General features: G+C 37.6%; 2 protein-coding genes across 5 annotated transcripts; both read right to left on the bottom strand.

Moving 5' to 3' along the window:
- Window positions 1–794: 794 nt before the first annotated feature.
- polr1f (RNA polymerase I subunit F) lies at window positions 795–6692 on the bottom strand. Its single transcript, XM_051873642.1, has 4 exons — window positions 6356–6692; window positions 4706–4847; window positions 4393–4601; window positions 795–1315 (listed from the first exon to the last, which is right to left on the bottom strand). The coding sequence occupies exons 1-4, from the start codon at window positions 6652–6654 to the stop codon at window positions 877–879; spliced, it is 1089 nt and encodes a 362-aa protein (XP_051729602.1). The 5' UTR covers window positions 6655–6692; the 3' UTR covers window positions 795–876.
- A 401-nt stretch (window positions 6693–7093) lies between these two features.
- Window positions 7094–17856, bottom strand: LOC127501599 (transmembrane protein 196). Of its 4 annotated transcripts, XM_051873653.1 has the most exons (5): window positions 17740–17856; window positions 17202–17417; window positions 16554–16610; window positions 9966–10235; window positions 7094–7661 (listed from the first exon to the last, which is right to left on the bottom strand). In XM_051873653.1, exons 2-5 carry the CDS (start codon window positions 17364–17366, stop codon window positions 7593–7595), a joined length of 561 nt encoding a protein of 186 aa, XP_051729613.1. In that variant the 5' UTR covers window positions 17367–17417; window positions 17740–17856; the 3' UTR covers window positions 7094–7592. The 4 variants fall into 4 exon arrangements, with proteins under 4 accessions (XP_051729613.1, XP_051729612.1, XP_051729610.1 ...); XM_051873652.1 differs by lacking the exon at window positions 17740–17856 and having other exon boundaries at window positions 17220–17626; XM_051873650.1 differs by lacking the exon at window positions 17740–17856 and having other exon boundaries at window positions 17202–17624.
- Between the last annotated feature and the right edge of the window lie 675 nt (window positions 17857–18531).

The following is an 18531-nucleotide window of genomic DNA, read 5'->3' as shown; positions in this document are numbered from 1 at the left end:
ATGTCATTATGTGTGAAATTAATTTTTAATTCAGATTTTTAAACAAAATTATCATGTCATTTACAAAAATAAAACTGCACAAAAGGTAAATGATACATAATTCCCATGTGCAGCAAAAACAATCAACTCCAATTCCTACACACATAATCTCACCAATAACAGGGTCAGAATGGTGGTCGTATTCTGACACCAGATTTTACAGTAAGGAATTTTATGTGGTCAAAAATAGTTCCTGAGGTTTGGATCAGCTTAGTGTGTTCAAAACCTGAGCATGTAAAAACAGGAATTTTATATTTACAACATTAAATGTTGGAAGAAAAGGGAAACCTTCACATGATATTGGCAGAAACATGAAGAGATGTTACAAGTTATAAGTTTCTTTTGTGTTAAATACTATGAGCAATAAACAATGCTTTAACTAAAACATTTTTACTATAAATGTCTTCCATCATATTGCTGTTACCAGTTTTATAATAGATAGTTCCTTTATTTTACCATAAGCATAAAAGTCTAAATAAGGGATACTTATGGATTTTTGATTCATTTTTAATATTAGTTCAATTATTTGAATCAAGTAGCTTGTAAACATTATCACTAACAAAAATTGAAATAACCCATTAAACATGAATGTATTATGCAATCATTTAAGACATTTATCCTTATACAGAACCTTTTTGGCATAAAGGGTTCTTTAAAATTGAGCCAAAACCCCTAAAGTTCTATATAGAACCCCAAGTGAATCTTTCTAAGAGTGATGCTGCCCTCTTCAGGTAGAAAAATAAAAATGCAAATACTCCAGAGGAAAAGGCATTTATTATATTCTGTAAAAATAAATCACACAAAGTTTTCAGTTCGTTAAATGCTCTGTGACAGAAATCACTTGATCTTTTTCTTCTTTTTAGCAGGAGACATTATTTCAGAGTCGTCCTGTAGTCCGCCTTCACTCTCCGCCGGTCTCTTTCTGCTGGTTTTGAAACTGATATACCCGCTGGAGTCGCTCACCGGGAGTTCAGAGGGCAAGATTTCATCTGACTCCTGTCGTTTGTCTTTTTTCTTCTTTTTTTTCTCTTTGTGATGTCTGTTTGAATTGGAGTCCACCTCCATTGTGTCCACAGTGGTTTCGTTGTTTTCTGACAGTTGCTGCAGGCTGCTGCCGTTCACAGACTCATCCGCTGCAGACTCCTCCTCGCGCTTATCTTTCTTCTTTTTCTTCTTGGGTTTTGGACTGTCGGTCATGTTTTCTGTGGCCTCTGTTTCTGTAGTGGATACTACAGTGGATTCCTTTTGTCCGGTTTGACCCACAAGCTCTTGCACTCTGAAAATCACCAACATTTTGACGTTAGTAAATGAAACGAGCATAAATCATGTATTAGCATAAAGTCTGATCAAAATGTCACTCATGGTTACTCAAACGTCTCGAAAGGTTAATATCATCTGACTGACATTTAATTGTAGTTATGCACTGAAAATTTTTGGCTGAAACAGCAAAAAAATACATTTTCAGTTTTGGCCTAAATGGTTTTGGAGGGCTGAAATCATTGACTGAAACAGTGATGTTTAAAGGGACAGTTCAAGCGGCACGTGAACCAATCATCTCACTCTAAAAAATAATGTGCTGGCACAAAAAAAAAAAAAAAAGTTAACGCAACAGTTCGCATCAATTTTTTTTTTTGAGTTAGAGGAACTTAATTTGTAGCACAAACACAAATTTTTAAGTTGATTACTCAAAAATTAAGTTGCTCCAACTACCAGAGTTGTAGCCCTGGAACCAATTAATCTTATCTATTTCAGTTCAAATCAACAGCTATCATAGCACATGCTACTTGTTTAACATGTATATTTAGTGAACAAGTAAGATATTACTTGCCACTGGCATTAGCGCAGTCATTGCTTATAGAGTCAATAGTGTTTACCTTCATGTATTCTTCAGCACAAAAACTTCAACATTACAGAAACTCTTTTAATTGTCAAACATAACAGCATTGAACACTAACAGGTCTTTCACCTCTCTAAAAACAAATAAATTAACACTTAATTTCAACATTTATTCTCCTTATCCAGTCCTAATGCAAAGCATGATGGGAATTAGAAATCCACTGCCTAATTTCTGAAGTTATCAAGACAATTTAATTAAGTTACTACAACCTATTTTTTAAAAAAAAAAGCCAATTAATGAGAAAATTTGAGTTTAAATTACAAATGATATTAAGTTGATGTAATGATCAACATTATGTCAACAGAACTCTACAAAAAAATGTTTGCAACTTAAAAGGTTTAATTAAAACAATAAATTAGAATTTTTAACTTGCAAGCATGCATTTATTTAAGTTGTGGTAACAGGTCCCCTGAATTACTTTTTTGAGTGTACTAGTAGAGACTTTAGGTATGCAAAGATGGTGCACTCATATAATTATGAATGGGAGAAAGTGCAACGCGCGTGGCGGAATAAGCCCTGCCTTCTAAATTAAAGAGCCAATCAGTAAAGTCATTGCATCACTGCAGCTGCCGTTAGAAGCCTGAAAAGATTGTGTCATGATTTGAGCATTTAGAAACACAATTTATGAGACCGTTGTTGTCGGACTTCATTAGTGACTTCAGATGTGAAATTTAGTCACACACTTGGTGAACGGCTTTAGAGAATTTGATGTTTCCCCATTCAAAAGGCGTTTCAAAGATGGCCGCCGAGTGAACTGACTTGGGACTTTACTACTAGTTACAGCATGAAATAAACATGAATGAACATCAGAAGGCGTGTTAAATAACACTGTACAACTTACTGTAATACATCATCTCATGTAATCACGCAATCAGCGTTTCAACCACAAAAAACAGCTTCCGCGTAACGTTACATTACCTCAGAAAAGCCATTTAATGTCCATAAACTCAATAATAATATCTAGATAAATAACTCCAGAAAGGAACATTTTGATAATAAATATATGCACTATTTTACATATTCGTTATAATGTCTTCATTATTATCATAATTCTGTCATGAAAAGTTATTAGTCACCATTTAAATGTTTATATTTAAACAACAAATTGGAGTAGAAACATACATATATCATTAAAGGGGGGGGTGTATTCTGACTTATTTACACTGTTGAAAAGTTGCATTCTCATGCTAAACATGGCCAAAGTTTCAAAACACGAGTTAGACGTATGACAGAGTATTTCTGCGCCAAATACACTACTTCCAGTTTCGGAGAGTTTTTTTTTTGAGTAAGCCCTGTATGACATCAAAAGAGAGCGGAATTCCTTGCATAGGCACTTCTCCCTGATAAGCGTGCACACACACCACCCAGAACAAGAGCAAGAGCACGCCCATCAACGCGATTCGTTCGGGATATGGAAGCCGAGAGATTTTTCAACAATGGCTGTGTCCCAATTCAGGGGCTGCACCCTTTGAAGGCTGCATACATCATCGAGGCAGTCTCATTTAAGAAAAATAACCATTAGATTGCAACATAAGAAAGAAATTACAGCATTTTACACCTCACAATGAATATCAGTCAATTTTATTACCGTTACTTTTCTTAAATATGACATCCTTGATGAAGTATTCAGCCTTCAAATGCGATCTCCGGAGGACGCAGCCTCCGAAATGAGACGCAGCTTCTGTCACCAAAGGAGTGTGTTCTTGGTTGTGAGGGAAAGATTACCTTTTTTAGCTTGCCAAAGAACCCAGTGTTAAGGGAACATTGGATGAAGTTTGTTTTTCCGGGGCAGCAACGGAGTTGTTCATGTATGTTTGTTTGTTCCCGGGATTTCAGTGATGAATACTTTGTAAACAAGTCCCAGTTCGGCGCTGGATTTGCAGATTGCGGGCAGTGAGTAAAGCTGCATCAGATGTCTGTGTTTTGTTGGCAATCGGCGCGCAAGTGCATATAACGTAAACAACACAAATGTTTTTGTTCCCTTTTCATTTATAATGATGTCACAGCTAGCAGACATCTCTACGCAGAAGCTGCGCGCACTCGTGACTCTTTAGCTCCGCCCACGGCACTGACGGCAGGCACGCCTCCAGGAGCTCGGCTTTTTTCCGGAAAGACTCAGTTTAGCGTATCTATCTTTTATAAATATGATAAAACTAAAGACTTTTCGGAGATATGAAGGATGCATTGTTACTCTAGATGTACTCAAGATTAACATGAGATTGGCAGAAACTGTGTGTGATACCCCGCCCCCTTTTAAAAAGCTGATATATTTCAAACCCAAATTGCCTTGTGTGCAATTTAAATGTTTGCATACAACTTGAGTTTTGATTATGAAATAAATGTGATTTGATTTTTAATTATTTGATTATTAACTAAACATTTTCAGTTTCAGTACAAAATTAGTTTCCTTACATCACCCCTGTGTGAATATGCATCAGACGGTCAGATCAACGTACCTGGATTCCTCCAGCCGTCCTTTGATCAGAAGAACACCTGCAGTGTCGGAGTCCAGCTGCAAGACCTCGAACTCCAGGCTTTGTCCGACACTCAGGCCGGAGTCCCTCCACTGTTCTAGGCTCAGCTGACCGGGCTTCATCACAGCCGCGTTGAAGCAGCCGTGGACCAGACAGCCCACGTGACCCATTCCCATTTTATTAATCACACCCTAAGTGACATCAAACACATCTTCAGGCAGAGCAAATATAAGAATGTATTCATAATCTTGCACAGAACATGATCTCCAGCTCATGAAGATCTTGTAAATCATACCACAAGCTTCGATCCTTTCTTCGGTTGGAAAATCACGAACGATGCCTCGATGTTGAGGTGAATGAATCCCTGATCGTCATAAATATCTCCATGCTGTCCTATGATTTTAATGTTGTCATACGCCATAGGAACACCATTCATACTGCAAAACCAGAGAGCAAAGATGAGCAAATGCCTGTTAAATTGCTTAGTCTGAATCTATATTAATAAATGTTGTTCATATAGAAGTTTCGGCTGGGTGCAAGAGTTTTTACCATGTTTTAAAATCACTTTTAAGGACTACAACAAATGGCTGGCAGGGACTACAACGAGCTTCTACCTGGGTTGGTGATATCACAAACCCCAAAATTTACATAAACCCCGCCCCCAAGACCACGCAACAAAGGGGACGAGGCCATGTTGGGCTGCTTTAGAGAAGAGGAAGAGTTGTTGTAGTAGAGTGTTGTTGTCATGCCGTCATTTTACGCTGGACTGCTTCACAAACAAGGGTCAATTCAACAAAAAAAGATTAACATGACGGCACATGCTAGTTGATAAGATGAATCAACTCCACAGCAACTACATAAATTTATCCACTAACCATTCAGAAACGTCCAGTTTCATTCTAAAAGTTGTAACTTCTTCCTGAGTCTCTCCATCAGTGTCGACTCCGGTTTGAACAATGTAAGGCTGAACACCGTTACTGACAATCCTCATTTTGGCTGCGTGAGATTCTCCAGCTTTGTTGTTGATGAGCAGCCGAAGCGCGAGCTGTTAAAGCTCCGCCCTCTTCTGGAAAGGGGGCCGGGAGCAGCAGCTCATTTGCATTTAAAGGGACACACACAAAAGGGCGTGTTTTTGTTCACACCCAAATAGGGCCAAATTTGACAAGTTATAATAAATGATCTGTGGGGTATTTTGAGCTGAAACTTAGACACATTCTGGGGACACCAGAGACTTATATTACATCTTGTGAAAAGGGGCATAATAGGTCCCCTTTAAACTAAATAAATAAAAATTATATTAAAATAAACAAAACATTTGATTAAAATACGTAAAATAATAATACATCTTACAATACAGTACTACAGTGAGTAGAAAAGAATAATAATGTAGCAAAAGAAACAATATTTTCTAAATAATATTTTACACATGAAAAAATATAACTGCCTTCGGATGGGGGTCTTTAAGCATCTAAACGCCATGACCAAAATAAAGCTTCAAAATGTTATATTTTGCAGCAGAAAGGATAAATACCAGTTTAATAGATTTGTAATATGGCTATTGTAATAAGTGATCAATTTCCACACAGTAAACTACATGAAAGTCAAAACTAGTGCACTACATGTGCAAGAGTCCTATTCTGTCTTTATAAGTTGACTGTATCTGTACTAGACTTTAAGTATGACAACTTTACAAAAAACAGTACCATGTTATTACTATTTTTATGGAATCTATCAAAGTGGCAATACTTGGTATTAGAGTATCATATAAATGTGATTGATTTCCATCAAGCAGCAGCAATGACACACTTAGAAAAAAAAGTACCAGAGTATTTTCAAGGTAACATGACAATATCATGGTTTTATTGACTCTTCCGTGATAGTGAAAGCACTACCACGTCATTACCATAATTTACCATGGTATTTCCTTTCAAGCCTATCGTTTTACCTGCCCGAGTACTTGAGCAGTTCAGCGTTGAGTTCCTCCTGTATGCCGCTCCGCTTCTTTCGCAGGTAGACGGGCGGCAGCGAGATGTGCCTGCGGTGCGTGTCCATTACCAGACACGAGTAACTCGCGTTCAGCAGCTTCACCGCGTCCGCGAACGACGGAATGAGACACGGAACCGCCGCAGAATTCCCGTCGGGTCTGGCCGTGACATTTCCACTAGATATCTGCGCTATCGTTGCCACGTCCGCAGGGTTTTTGACGGGCTCCGCTGCACCGTCCTCCTGAGTCCAGTTCGCCATGCCGAACACATGTGAATGAGCACGTGGTACGTTTGCTCGTGTGCTTGGAGGCGAAACGTGCGGAGTGATGTGCGACCACCAGCGGAGAGGAGGAGAACTACATATAAAAATAAATAAATAAAAATAATAAAAAACCTCTAGTGACTTTTTTTGGGATTTTTTTTTCTGTTTTTGTACAACTAGCTACATTTTTTAAATCACTAATATTAACTATTTAAAAGTAAAAAGAATAGAAAATTAGAATTAAATATAAAATAGAAATAAATAAATGAAAAAATATTTTTAACAATAAAAAAATGAATAAAGAGTATTACAGCACTTACAGAAAATACAGTATAGTTAGTCTACAGTACATATATTAAAGATTTCTATTAAAACAACTTAGTGAAAATGTTTTTGTGTGTGTTAATGGTTTAATCATCAGTCATTGTGCCACAAATTACATATGACGTCTTTATTTCATTTTCATATGAAGCCCCTATATAAAAATATTTTAAATTAATAAATATCTTTACAGGCATTTTACAGTGTGCACTTAATACGGTCAGGATAAAAGCATTCAGTATACAGTACCATACAATATCAGGATTACAATTTCAGATTCAACATTCCCTTTATCTAGATACAGGAAGAGAGAAAGAGATACAGAAAGAGAGAGAGAAGATAATTTGCATGCTTGTTTCGTTCTCAGATATCTGTTTTCCGTACGCTGGTTGTCAAGGTCTTCAGCACTGACCTCTCCTGAGGTCATCAGGTAACTGGACACTGATTGGCTGTCTGTCTGCTCAATACCGTTATCTGACGCTGCGTCTCCTCTGGATGCTGTCTCTGCTTCTACTGTCAGCTCGACTCAGCCAATCAGAGTGAAGAGCTGTCAGCCTGACTCAGCCAATCAGAGTGAATAACTGTGCTGTCAAGAGTGTGTGGGTGGCGAGCCGTCATGGAGAAGCGCTCCGTCCGTTGTAGGAGATTTGAGAGATGGCATTGCTGGTGTTATCCAAAACCTCCTGCGAACAGACAAACACACGGCCGAGTTTGTGAGGAGGTTGTGGTACGAGATGAGCACTCAAACAGACAGCTTCCTTTTTTAGCTACTGTATGTTTTTCCAAGTCCTGTGTGCCTGTAGAACTAATGGTGCAGGGAGAGAAACACTCTGAAGTTTAATAGTTAGGGTTTGTTCAGATAACTAATTGTAATAGAGTTGTTAGCTGTAACTTGAAGCAAGTGTGACATATACACAGAGAATCATAAGATAGTAAAAACTAGACACATTTAAAGGGATAGATCACCCAAACATGAAAATTTTGTCATTAATTACTCACTCTAATATCAATACAAACCCGCAAGACATTCGTTGATGATCTTTTTGATTAAATCTGAGAGATTTCTGTCCCTCCATTGACGGCTATGCAACTACCACTTTCAAGGCCCAGAAAGGTAATAAAGACATCATTAAAGGGGACCTATTATGCCACTTTCACAAGATGTAATATGAGTCTCTGGTGTCCCCAGAATGTGTCTGTGAAGTTTCAGCTCAAAATACCCCACAGATCATTTATTATAGCTTGTCAAATTTGCCCCTATTTGGGTGTGAGCAAAAACACGCCGTTTTGTGCGTGTCCCTTTAAATGCAAATGAGCTGCTGCTCCCAGCCCCCTTTCAAGAAGAGGGCGGAGCTTTAACAACTCACGCTTCGGTTGCTCAACAAAGCTGGAGAATCTCACGCAGCCAAAATGATGAAAGTGTTCAGCCTTACATTGTTCAAACCGGAGTCGACACTGATGGAGAGACTCAGGAAGAAGTTACAACTTTGAGAATGAAACTGGACGTTTCTGAATGGTTAGTGGATAAATTTATGTAGTTGCTGTGGAGTTGATTCAACTCATCGACTAGCATGTGTCATCATGTTAATCTTTTGTGCAAAATCCAGCATTGAATTGACCCTCATTTGTGAAGCAGTCCGGCGGAAAATGACGGCATGGGAACAACACTCTACTACAACAACTCTTCCTCTTCTCTAAAGCAGCCCAACATGGCCTCACCCCCTTTGATGTCTGTTCTCGGGGGTGGGGTTTATGTAAATTTTGGGGTTTGTGATGTCACCAATCAGGAAGAAGTTCGTTGTAATCCCTATACCAGCCATTTAATCACATGAATGAAAGTCTTACGGGTTTGGAACGACATGAGAGTGAGTAATTAATGACAATTTTTTTTTTTCATTTAAGACTTAAAATAAATGTTTAAACACAAACTAAATATGTTTTACAGCCTATTTTCATAGAAGAACCTTTTTAAGTTCCATAAAGAACTTATTTTATGAACAAATTCTGTGTACTGGCACTTTAAGGCAAGACATCAAAAACAAAATGTTTTTTCGTGCACTGGTCAATTTTGATATTTTGTCTTCTTTCAGAAACTATATAGTGGAAAGAAAACACCCAAAATACACATTTAAGTGTTAATTTATTTATTTCACTTCATCTATTTGTGTCTGTAGGGCCATATTATGCTCTTATACAAAGTCTTGATTTTGTTTTTGGGCTCTACTAGAATAGATTTATATGCTTGAATGTTCAAAACCACCTTATTTTTCATATATTCTCCATTGTTGCAGCTCCTCTCTTCCCAGTCTGTCAGTAACGCTCTGTTTAGTTCCTGCAAAGCCCCGCCTTCTGAAAAAGCACAATGTGCTCTGATTGGTCAGCTGGAGCAATGTGCTCTGATTGGTCAAACAGTTCTAGACACACTACTAACTCAACTAGGCCCCGCCCCTTTATTCTGCATATGCCTTGGGTGTGACGTGTTTGTTCCCGGAAGAAAACTCAAGACTACAATGGAGGCCTTTCAGGGAGTTCAGAAACAGTCCCTCTGGAGCAACATTATACACTGAAGAAAGATGAACATGTAAAAAAGCATAATAGGTCCTCTTTAAAGTTGAAATTTATTCCTATCTTTTGAAAGTTTTTACAGAGGGGTTTGTTCATTCAACTGATTTACCATTCATTTCAGAAAATCCTGTAATAATAAATAAATAATAAATGTATTTTGATTAATCAACCTAATCAACAATGGTGATGTCTATAAATTCAAATGTTTACCCTTCAGTGTTTACATCAAGGTCCTTTTAGTCTCCAAAAAGTCATATAGGAACTCAAATCCATAATAATAAAAAAAAGTAGCACATGTGTCCTACATGACTTTGGAATCATTCGCAATAAGACCAGAAACGCGTATTTAGAAAGCATTTGTAACTGAACGTCGACTGTAAGCGTGCGAGATCCACCGGCACACACAGACAGCACAGACATACCAGCTCCTGTCGTACCTTCTCTGCCATTTCGTGCGAGTGATGTAGTGAATGTTCTCTCTCCAGAAACATGCGCTGCTGTTCGCTGCTGGCCAGTCTGCAGGTCAGCCACGTGGACAGCGTGCAGCTGCTGATGCCCAGACATGCCAGAGACATGACGGCCAAATGAAGAGAGCGCATGGTGTCTGGACGCTTGACCAGTGCACGGACAAACTGGAAGTTCAGGATTCCACCAATTAACCCACAAATACAGCAGGAGGAAAATAAGATCATCTGAGAGAGAAAAAACATGCATATCATTAGCGGTTTGTGTCTATTGCATACATACATCATTAAAACAACAATGCATTATAAAAATAATAAACACACATTGCATGCTCACAATGTTAGCATAATAATGCATATTGCATGCATACGATATTACAATAAAAATGCATAATTCATGCATACATCATTAAAATAATAACGCATATTGCAAGCTAAGAATATAAAAATATGAACACATATTGCATGTATACATAATTAAAATATTAACGGATACTGCATGCATACAATAGTAAATTAATAACACGTAGCATGCTCACAATATTAGAATAATAATAATGCATATGTCACACATAAAATGTTAAAATAAAAAATGTATATTTCATGCATACATTAAAATAATAACACATATTGCATGTTCACAATATGAAAATAAAAAAGCATATTTCATGCATACATCATTAAAATAATAACACATTGCATGTTCACAATATTAAAATAATAGCAAATATTGCATGTATACATCATTAAAATATTAACGGATATTGCATGCATACAATAGTAAAATAATAACACATATTGCATGTTCACAATATGAAAATAAAAAAGCATATTTCATGCATACATCATTAAAATAATAATGCATATTGCATGCTCACAATATTAGAATAACACATACTGCATGCATACAATATTAAAACAATAATGCAAATTGCATGAATACGTCATTAAAAAAATAATGCATATTGCATAGCATACATTATTAAATTTTTTATACATTATTACAAATGCGTTAAAAGTTCAACTGTTAGAAATTAAAAAATATAAACTTAATTTAACACTCCATTGAATTATTTTTGTTTACAAATTACAGTACAGTTGTCTAAGTACATGTTGTTGTTAAGGTGTTGTTCAGAGTGATTTCAGTGCTCATAAAGGTCAAAGTAAATGAATCAGGAAGCGTATAGCACAGCAGAAATACTGTAAACGGAGGGTGAAGACGAAACCATTGTGTACTGGGAGAATGGATTGTGCTGCTCTGTGATTTTGTAATCGGTCAGACCACGTTCAGACAGTGACATTATCTGCCAGCAGAAAACTGCCAGCTCAACACTTCAGGACAGATCTGACCTCAAATTACACAAGAAACTTCTGACTCAGTCGCACATTAACACGTTGTCCTGGATAACACACCCCCTTTTAAGTGTGCTAGAAATGCTACTGTAACAGCTTGGATAAGATAAACTGCTTACAATAAAGGGTCTGCAAATGAGTAAAATGTAAATGTACTGCTGGTAGTCAACATGATTAAACTGCCATACAACTTGAACTATTTGTTTTTGAAGTATGCATGCAGTATGTATACGGTGCACTAAGTATGTCTATTGCCAGAAATGGAGTCTCTATTTACACTAAAGGCCCTATTTGAACAATCTAAGCGCATGGTCTGAAGCGCATGGCATAGGTGCACTTAGGGCATGTCCGAATCCACTTTTGCTAGTTTAACGACGGAAAAAATGGTTGGCGAGCCAGACGCATGGTGCAAAAGGGTTGTATCTAGTCTCTTAATGAGTTATGGGTGTGTTTTAGGCATAATGTGCAATAAACCAATCAGAGTCTCATCTCCCATTACCTTTAAAAGCCAGGTGTGCTGAGGAGCACAGCAACAATGCACCTGAACACACCTCGTTTTCAGACCAGCACGCCAATGGGTGCACAAATGGGCGCAAACGCATTTGCTATTTAAACAACGTGGGCGCTGGATGTGAAAATGATAACAGTGTCGGGCTGAAACTAGCAAAAAACACTTGCATCGTGCTTGCCGTCGCATTGTGCCAGGTGTATGATAGGGCCCTATGTGTAAATAGCTTGTTCTTTTGGCAAAGGCTATTTACACTAACTCTGCCTACCAATGTCTGGTTGGGCCACACAAGATTTAAAAAGACACGCGCTATTTAATGCGCTATATAATAGTAGCTTTTGTCGCAATCGACCCAAGTTCAACTCTTGCCAAACTCGCTCTTCTCCCTTTTCCCATCACATATCAGATTGAAAAGCCATTTGTTTTCAATAAAAATGAAGAAAATATTTGAAAAGTGGAAATAAAGAGCCTAACAAGTGTTTAATAATAATTTATGTTTATAATTTATAGGGGTAGGTGTAGGGAGGGCTTTATTGTCCCAATAAGGTGGCATCCATTTAATAATTTGAATGCCCATAACGAAGTGTCTATTTACACTAAGTGCAAATAGCATCTCTTGTTGGCAAACGCTGTTTACACTAGCTCCGCCCACCAATGTCTGGTTGGGCCACTCAAGTTATAAAAAAAGACTCACAGAATTCAATGTCTTTAGTGGCACAGCAGTAGCGAGTAAGACTCGCAGACCTGGCTTTTAACACGATCGATGCGGGTTCGAATCCGCCTTTTGCCGAGCTCGCATTTATTTTCAATAAAAATGAAGAAAATGTTCTAAAAGTGAAAATAAACTGTGAATGAGTGTTTAATAACATTAAAAGTGTTTATTGGGTAGGGTTAGGGGAAGGTGTAGGAAAGGTTTTTATTCTCCCAATAAGGCAGCATCCATTTAATAATTTTAATAAATATAATCATTTACACTCTATGATATTATTTCATCATGTTAATGTACAAAAATACTGAGGTGCAAATAGTATCTGCCAATATAAAGTATAGATAGCATCTAATTACTATTTACTCTTATTGCAAAGAACTGATACTTTTACATGGTGTAAATAGAATCTATCGCTATTTTCACTTAGTGTAAATAGCATCTATCGTATTTTTTACAGGTAAAACACAGGTAAAAAAATAAATACGGAAAATTCCATTAAATGAATACAGTATATTGTGCCCTATTTTTACAGAGCGTATATTATTGTTGCTTCCTCTTAATGTACAACAACACTGAGGAGCAAATAGTATCTGCCACTATAAGTATAAATAGCTTCTAACAACTATTTGCACTTATTGCAAAGAACTGCTACTTTTATATATAGTGTAAATAGAATATATTGCTATTCTCACTTAGTGTAAATGGCATCTATTGCTATTTGCACTTAGTGCAAATGGCCACTGCCTGATAGAAAAAGCAATTTATTGGCATTTCCATTCATATAGAAGGTTGCTCAGTTCATTCATGGCACCCTGGAAGTTTGCACCCTGCATACTGCAATCTTTGCTCATGAGCCAATCAATATGGAGCTGAAAGAATACACAAATATTTTTAAATAGCCATCAGTGGAAAAGGATGTGTTGGTTATGGCATCTACCAGCAGGGCATTTCTGAAGCATTATTTGATACACAATACTTGCAATAATAAAATTAGATTAAAATTAAAAATTAAGATGCAATATAACTATATTTATTTCTAACTTTCACTGTTTTAAACACGTTTTGAGGTCATGTGACAGCAAATGTAGCATACGACTATTTAGAACATTTGTTTTTATATTGTTTCATATACAATTTTAAATTATAGAAGGGAATAAGCAGCATTTAATTTCAAACACAGCCATTCTGTCATCATTTCCCTAAATTATTGCATTATCGATTCTGCAAAAACTGCATACCATCTCTTTCATCCTTTTACTGTAACAAAAATAGTATGCAGAACATAATCATCATCAGCATACTATTATGCTAGTATTCCATTCATAGCACAGTCCATATCACATTACACACTGAGAAGAAACAGCCAAAACACACTTTTCTGCAGTATGTTCGTGGAACAGCACTGTCTAAACCCTGCTGAGATGAGACTGTCCACAGGGACTAGAAGTCTATATGGTTTAAAGACGAAACACATAAGTGTTCTTGAGTAGCTCCTGACGTTACTGTCAGGAACTCAGAACCATTACAGGCAGACGGGGAGGGTTTCCTTTTAGCCGTACAGTAACATTACAGGCAGGGCGTATAAAGGTCCTGTGAAACAAAATCAATCAGCAGGAGAGGAGGGAGATAAAATGAGAAAAGGTAAAGCGTGTTTGAGGACGAAGCTGAAAGCTTGTACACAAGAAATCAAAGGTAAACATGTAACGATATGAAAAGAGACAAGTGGAGAGCAGGATGGAGAGACACGAAGCCTTTCAGACTGAAGTTTCACTTCAGTATTGATTTGTGATTAACACTCTCCGCTGGGGCGGCTCACTCCACTCCAAGGTGGCTAATTGAATCTCCTCTCTCCAGTGAAGTATCCTGGGATATTTACACAGACACACACACACACACACACACACACAACTGTGAGCTGAAGCCGGTCTCTGGCGTGGACATTCCTGACCATGTACATGTTTATATTGATGTCCACAACAAATTATTTCTATTCTAGATTTCATTAGCATTTCTAAAATAAGAACACAGTGTGGTGAGACACAGTTTATGTATTAAAGTGCCCCTATTTTGCTTTTTGGGATATCAAAGTGCACAACAAATAAAGTTATTGTCTGCTAAAAGAAAGAATCAATTCTGCACTGCGGAAACGAGTCGTCAGTCTCACTTCCTGCTCAAACCCACATTTTGTAATAAATTTGCATAATGCCTGCCTATAGTTTTCATTGGCTGCTGGTGAACGATGTTTACTTTGCTCCACCCTCAAACACTAGTTGTAGCTGAGACTGGAGGAGTTTGGTTTGTGTTGTCAACATGTTGTCAATGCGTTGAGAAGACACTGTTTTCTGTGCTGTGAATCCACTTTGCTCCACTTAAACAGGATGAGACTTGCGCTGGAATTGATACGGTAAAACCGACGCCATCATTACTGTTCACATCACTGTGTATAAAGTACTGAGGAAGATCCAGAGCTGAAATTCAGATATTGGGCGTTTTGTTTCTGACACGCACCGTAAGCGGTTGACCAATCGCAACGGACTGGGCCATCTGACCAATCAGAGCAGAGCAGGCTCTCAGAAAGGAGGGGCTTATAGAGACCGAATCCTTTATTAAACCCTTTCAGACTGTGAGAAAAGAGCTGATGCTGCAATGGATATTATATGGAAGATTGTTTCCACAACTGAGCAAAAAAAGGTAATTGCGACTTTTTATCTTACAATTCTGACTTTTTTTCTCAGAATTGCTTGATATAAAGTCGCAACTGCGAGTTATAAAGTCAGAATTGCGAGATATAACCTTGCAATTGTGAGAAAAAAAATTCAAAACTACAAGACATAAACTCGCAATTTGGACTATTTTCTGAGAATTATCTCGCAATTCTGACTTCTTTTCTCAAAATTGTGATATAAACTCACAATTGCAATTCTGACTTTACAATACGCAATTGCAAGTTATAAAGTCAGAAATGTGAGATATAAACTCTTTTTTTTTCCTTAGAATTGGACTTTATATCTCCTAATTCTGAGAAAAGAAGTCAGAATTGCGAGATATAAACTCATGATTGCGCGAAAAATGACAGAAATTTGTGAAAAAAGTCAGAATTGTGAGACATAAACTCGCAATTGCAAGAAAAAACATTCAATTCTGACTATATCTTGCAATTCTGACTTTATAACTCACAACTGCAAGTTTATATCTCGCAATTCTGAGAAAAAAGTCAGAATTGTTAGATAAAAACTCACAATTATCTTTTAAATTGTTTTATTCCGTGGCAGAAACAAGCTTCCATGATATAATCGTTGACAGCCCTAATATATTTACTTTGGATGCATGTACAGCTATTGTAGGAGACCTCAAAACAAAATTAGGAACCTTTAAAATAGAATAATAGGGCCACTTTAATACAGTAGAAATTTGTTTTAGAATTCTACAGTTTATTCTTGTATTTGTGTTCTACACTCTTAAAATGGCTACAATTAGAAACCAAAACCATTTAAAGTTCCATTTAGAACCTTACATCCTCGAGAACAACAATATGTACTGGTGCTTTAAAGAACCCAGAAACCTAAACACTGATCTGAATGAAACATCAAGAGCCTTCAACTCAATCAAACTGAGTAGAGAGAAGTGTTCATCCATTTTAGTTCTAGAAGATTCTTCTAGAAGAATAAAAAGTGTATGTGTTCTAGTATACGCTGGAAAAAAAAATACTGTAGGATTCACTTTGAAACAAATTTCACAGTGAAATTGTGCAACAGTGAATTAAATATGAAAAGACTAAAATAGTGTTTTACATGTAAAACTGTACCCCAATGATCTCTGAAAAAGCATGTAGAGTATATGATCTGGAGACTAGAGAATGTGTACTGTACAGTACAGTGTGTGTTCTACAGTAGTGTACAGAAGAGCTCTAGTACAGTGAAGTATGTGTACTTGTACAGTTGAATGCGTGCATGAGAATACTAAAGGGCGTACTCACAATCAGTCCTGTCCTTTTCCGTGCACACAGCATGCCACACAGTCCACAGATAAGAAACTATGAGAGAGAAAACGTGATCAGTCATATTTGATCAACTTACCAGAAATGAACCAAATGAAAATTGAAAACATGCAGAAAACCGGAGGAAATGTGACACAATTACACTGAATTCAGATGACAGTAGAGTCAGCACTTATAAGACCTGAACTGGACACAAATTAAGTTAATGATGGAAAGATATCACAACCTCACAGAAACACCAGACAATGAGTCTTATCTGACATTTTTAGAGCAAACAGAAACATGTATCTGTGAAGAAAACAACCTAATACAACTTTATGATGAATCATTAAGTTATGACATCAGAAAGTGTGCAATTCAGCTCAGATTTCCTGTACTGTACCATGGTACAATATTGATATCAGATACATCACAGTACGTTCATACTGTATACTATATATTAAGGTACATTAAGGTCTGGTTCCATGGTACTACTATGCCCAAAACATGGTAGAACCTTGGTACCTTTTGACCGACAACAAATCATTTTTAATAAAAATACTGTACAAACATTCAGTGGCTGAGAGTTTTGATAGAACAGCTCATTTATTAAAGCTGAATAAGACTAAAAAAAAAAGTGAGACGTACACACACTCCGCTCCATACCGGAGAAGCGTCGCCCTGCTGCGTCTTGTGTTCCGCTTTCGCCCGGCAGATGCCCACCGCGCCCAGGACGATGCTGGACACCCCGAGCCCTATCTCCAGCGTCGACAGAACCAACAAACTCCAGATGATCTTCCGGCTAGAGCACATCTTCTCTCGGGCATCCTTCCTGACCGGTGCGCAAACCGCTTCACTCCATGTCTTCACAGATAAAGCAAACACATTAAATCCAGAAAAGTCCGCAGATGACATCTACTTAAGTGATTTCTCCTAAACGGATCAGTGCGCAAAGGCGCTCTCCATGATGCGTAAACGCCACCAGTTTAACTTTATCCTCCTCCTCACTCTGTTTACCATGCTTCTCCTCCTGCCCCATGTGATTTCCCTCAGTTTCAATGCCCCGCCCACAATCACCCCCGAAATTCTTTTATAGTACTGCAGTGGAACGCTTCTAAAATACTTTTATAATCGTTATTTAATTATATGTGTAACGTAATTCTTTAGAACGATAATTGTTACTAACGTTCTAAATCGAATCTGGCGGGAGAAGTTGCGAAGAGCGCGAGCGCAACACTGTCAAACAGAGGAGCAGGTGTCCTGACGCGCGCGCGCGCACACACACACACACACTCGGTTATGCGCAATAGTGCGTAAAAGCGCGGATTGTGGTAAATTGCATAAAACCAGTGAGTTGGACACATGTCAGCACGGCACATTAAGACATTCAATCACATTTTATTAGAAAGGACTTGAGTGGAGCGAATCCATAGTCATGCACATAAAAGTCCTCTCAGAGAGCTTTATATAGGAGACTAAAACAAAAAGCGTGCTGTTTCTGGGCACTTTTGATGATTATATTTGTGGAAGTTCCCACACATTATCAACGCGCAAATGATGCCTAAAACATTTCTAGGGACATTTACAGAGGAAAAAAGCAAAATGGACAGTGTAAAAGCTGATGCACATAGATGTTACTTTGAGGTTTTGTTTATTGGCCAGGCAGTGATATGGATTCCTATAAAGCAGATTCATGCACAGTTATCTAGAGGGCTGTAGAGCTGAGCATTACACCGCATTACCTAGAGCATTTTGTTATCTCAGATCACACTCACAAGAAATGTTTATTTGCAAAATCACTTACTCACTGGTTGGCCAGAAAAGAAAATTGCTGTCTTGAAACAAAGTAATTTAATTTATCCAACTAAATGGCTTCTCTAAATAATTCATAACCAGATTTCATATGGAGAACTTGAAAGAATAGTAAACAAAATACTGAAACGCTGTCCAGTTGCTCTGTGAATGTCTGTAATAGACT

Source organism: Ctenopharyngodon idella, chromosome 19 (assembly GCF_019924925.1).
Source record: "Ctenopharyngodon idella isolate HZGC_01 chromosome 19, HZGC01, whole genome shotgun sequence".
In the NCBI taxonomy this organism is placed as follows: Eukaryota; Metazoa; Chordata; class Actinopteri; order Cypriniformes; family Xenocyprididae; genus Ctenopharyngodon; species Ctenopharyngodon idella.
This window is presented reverse-complemented; position numbering and strand designations above follow the sequence as displayed.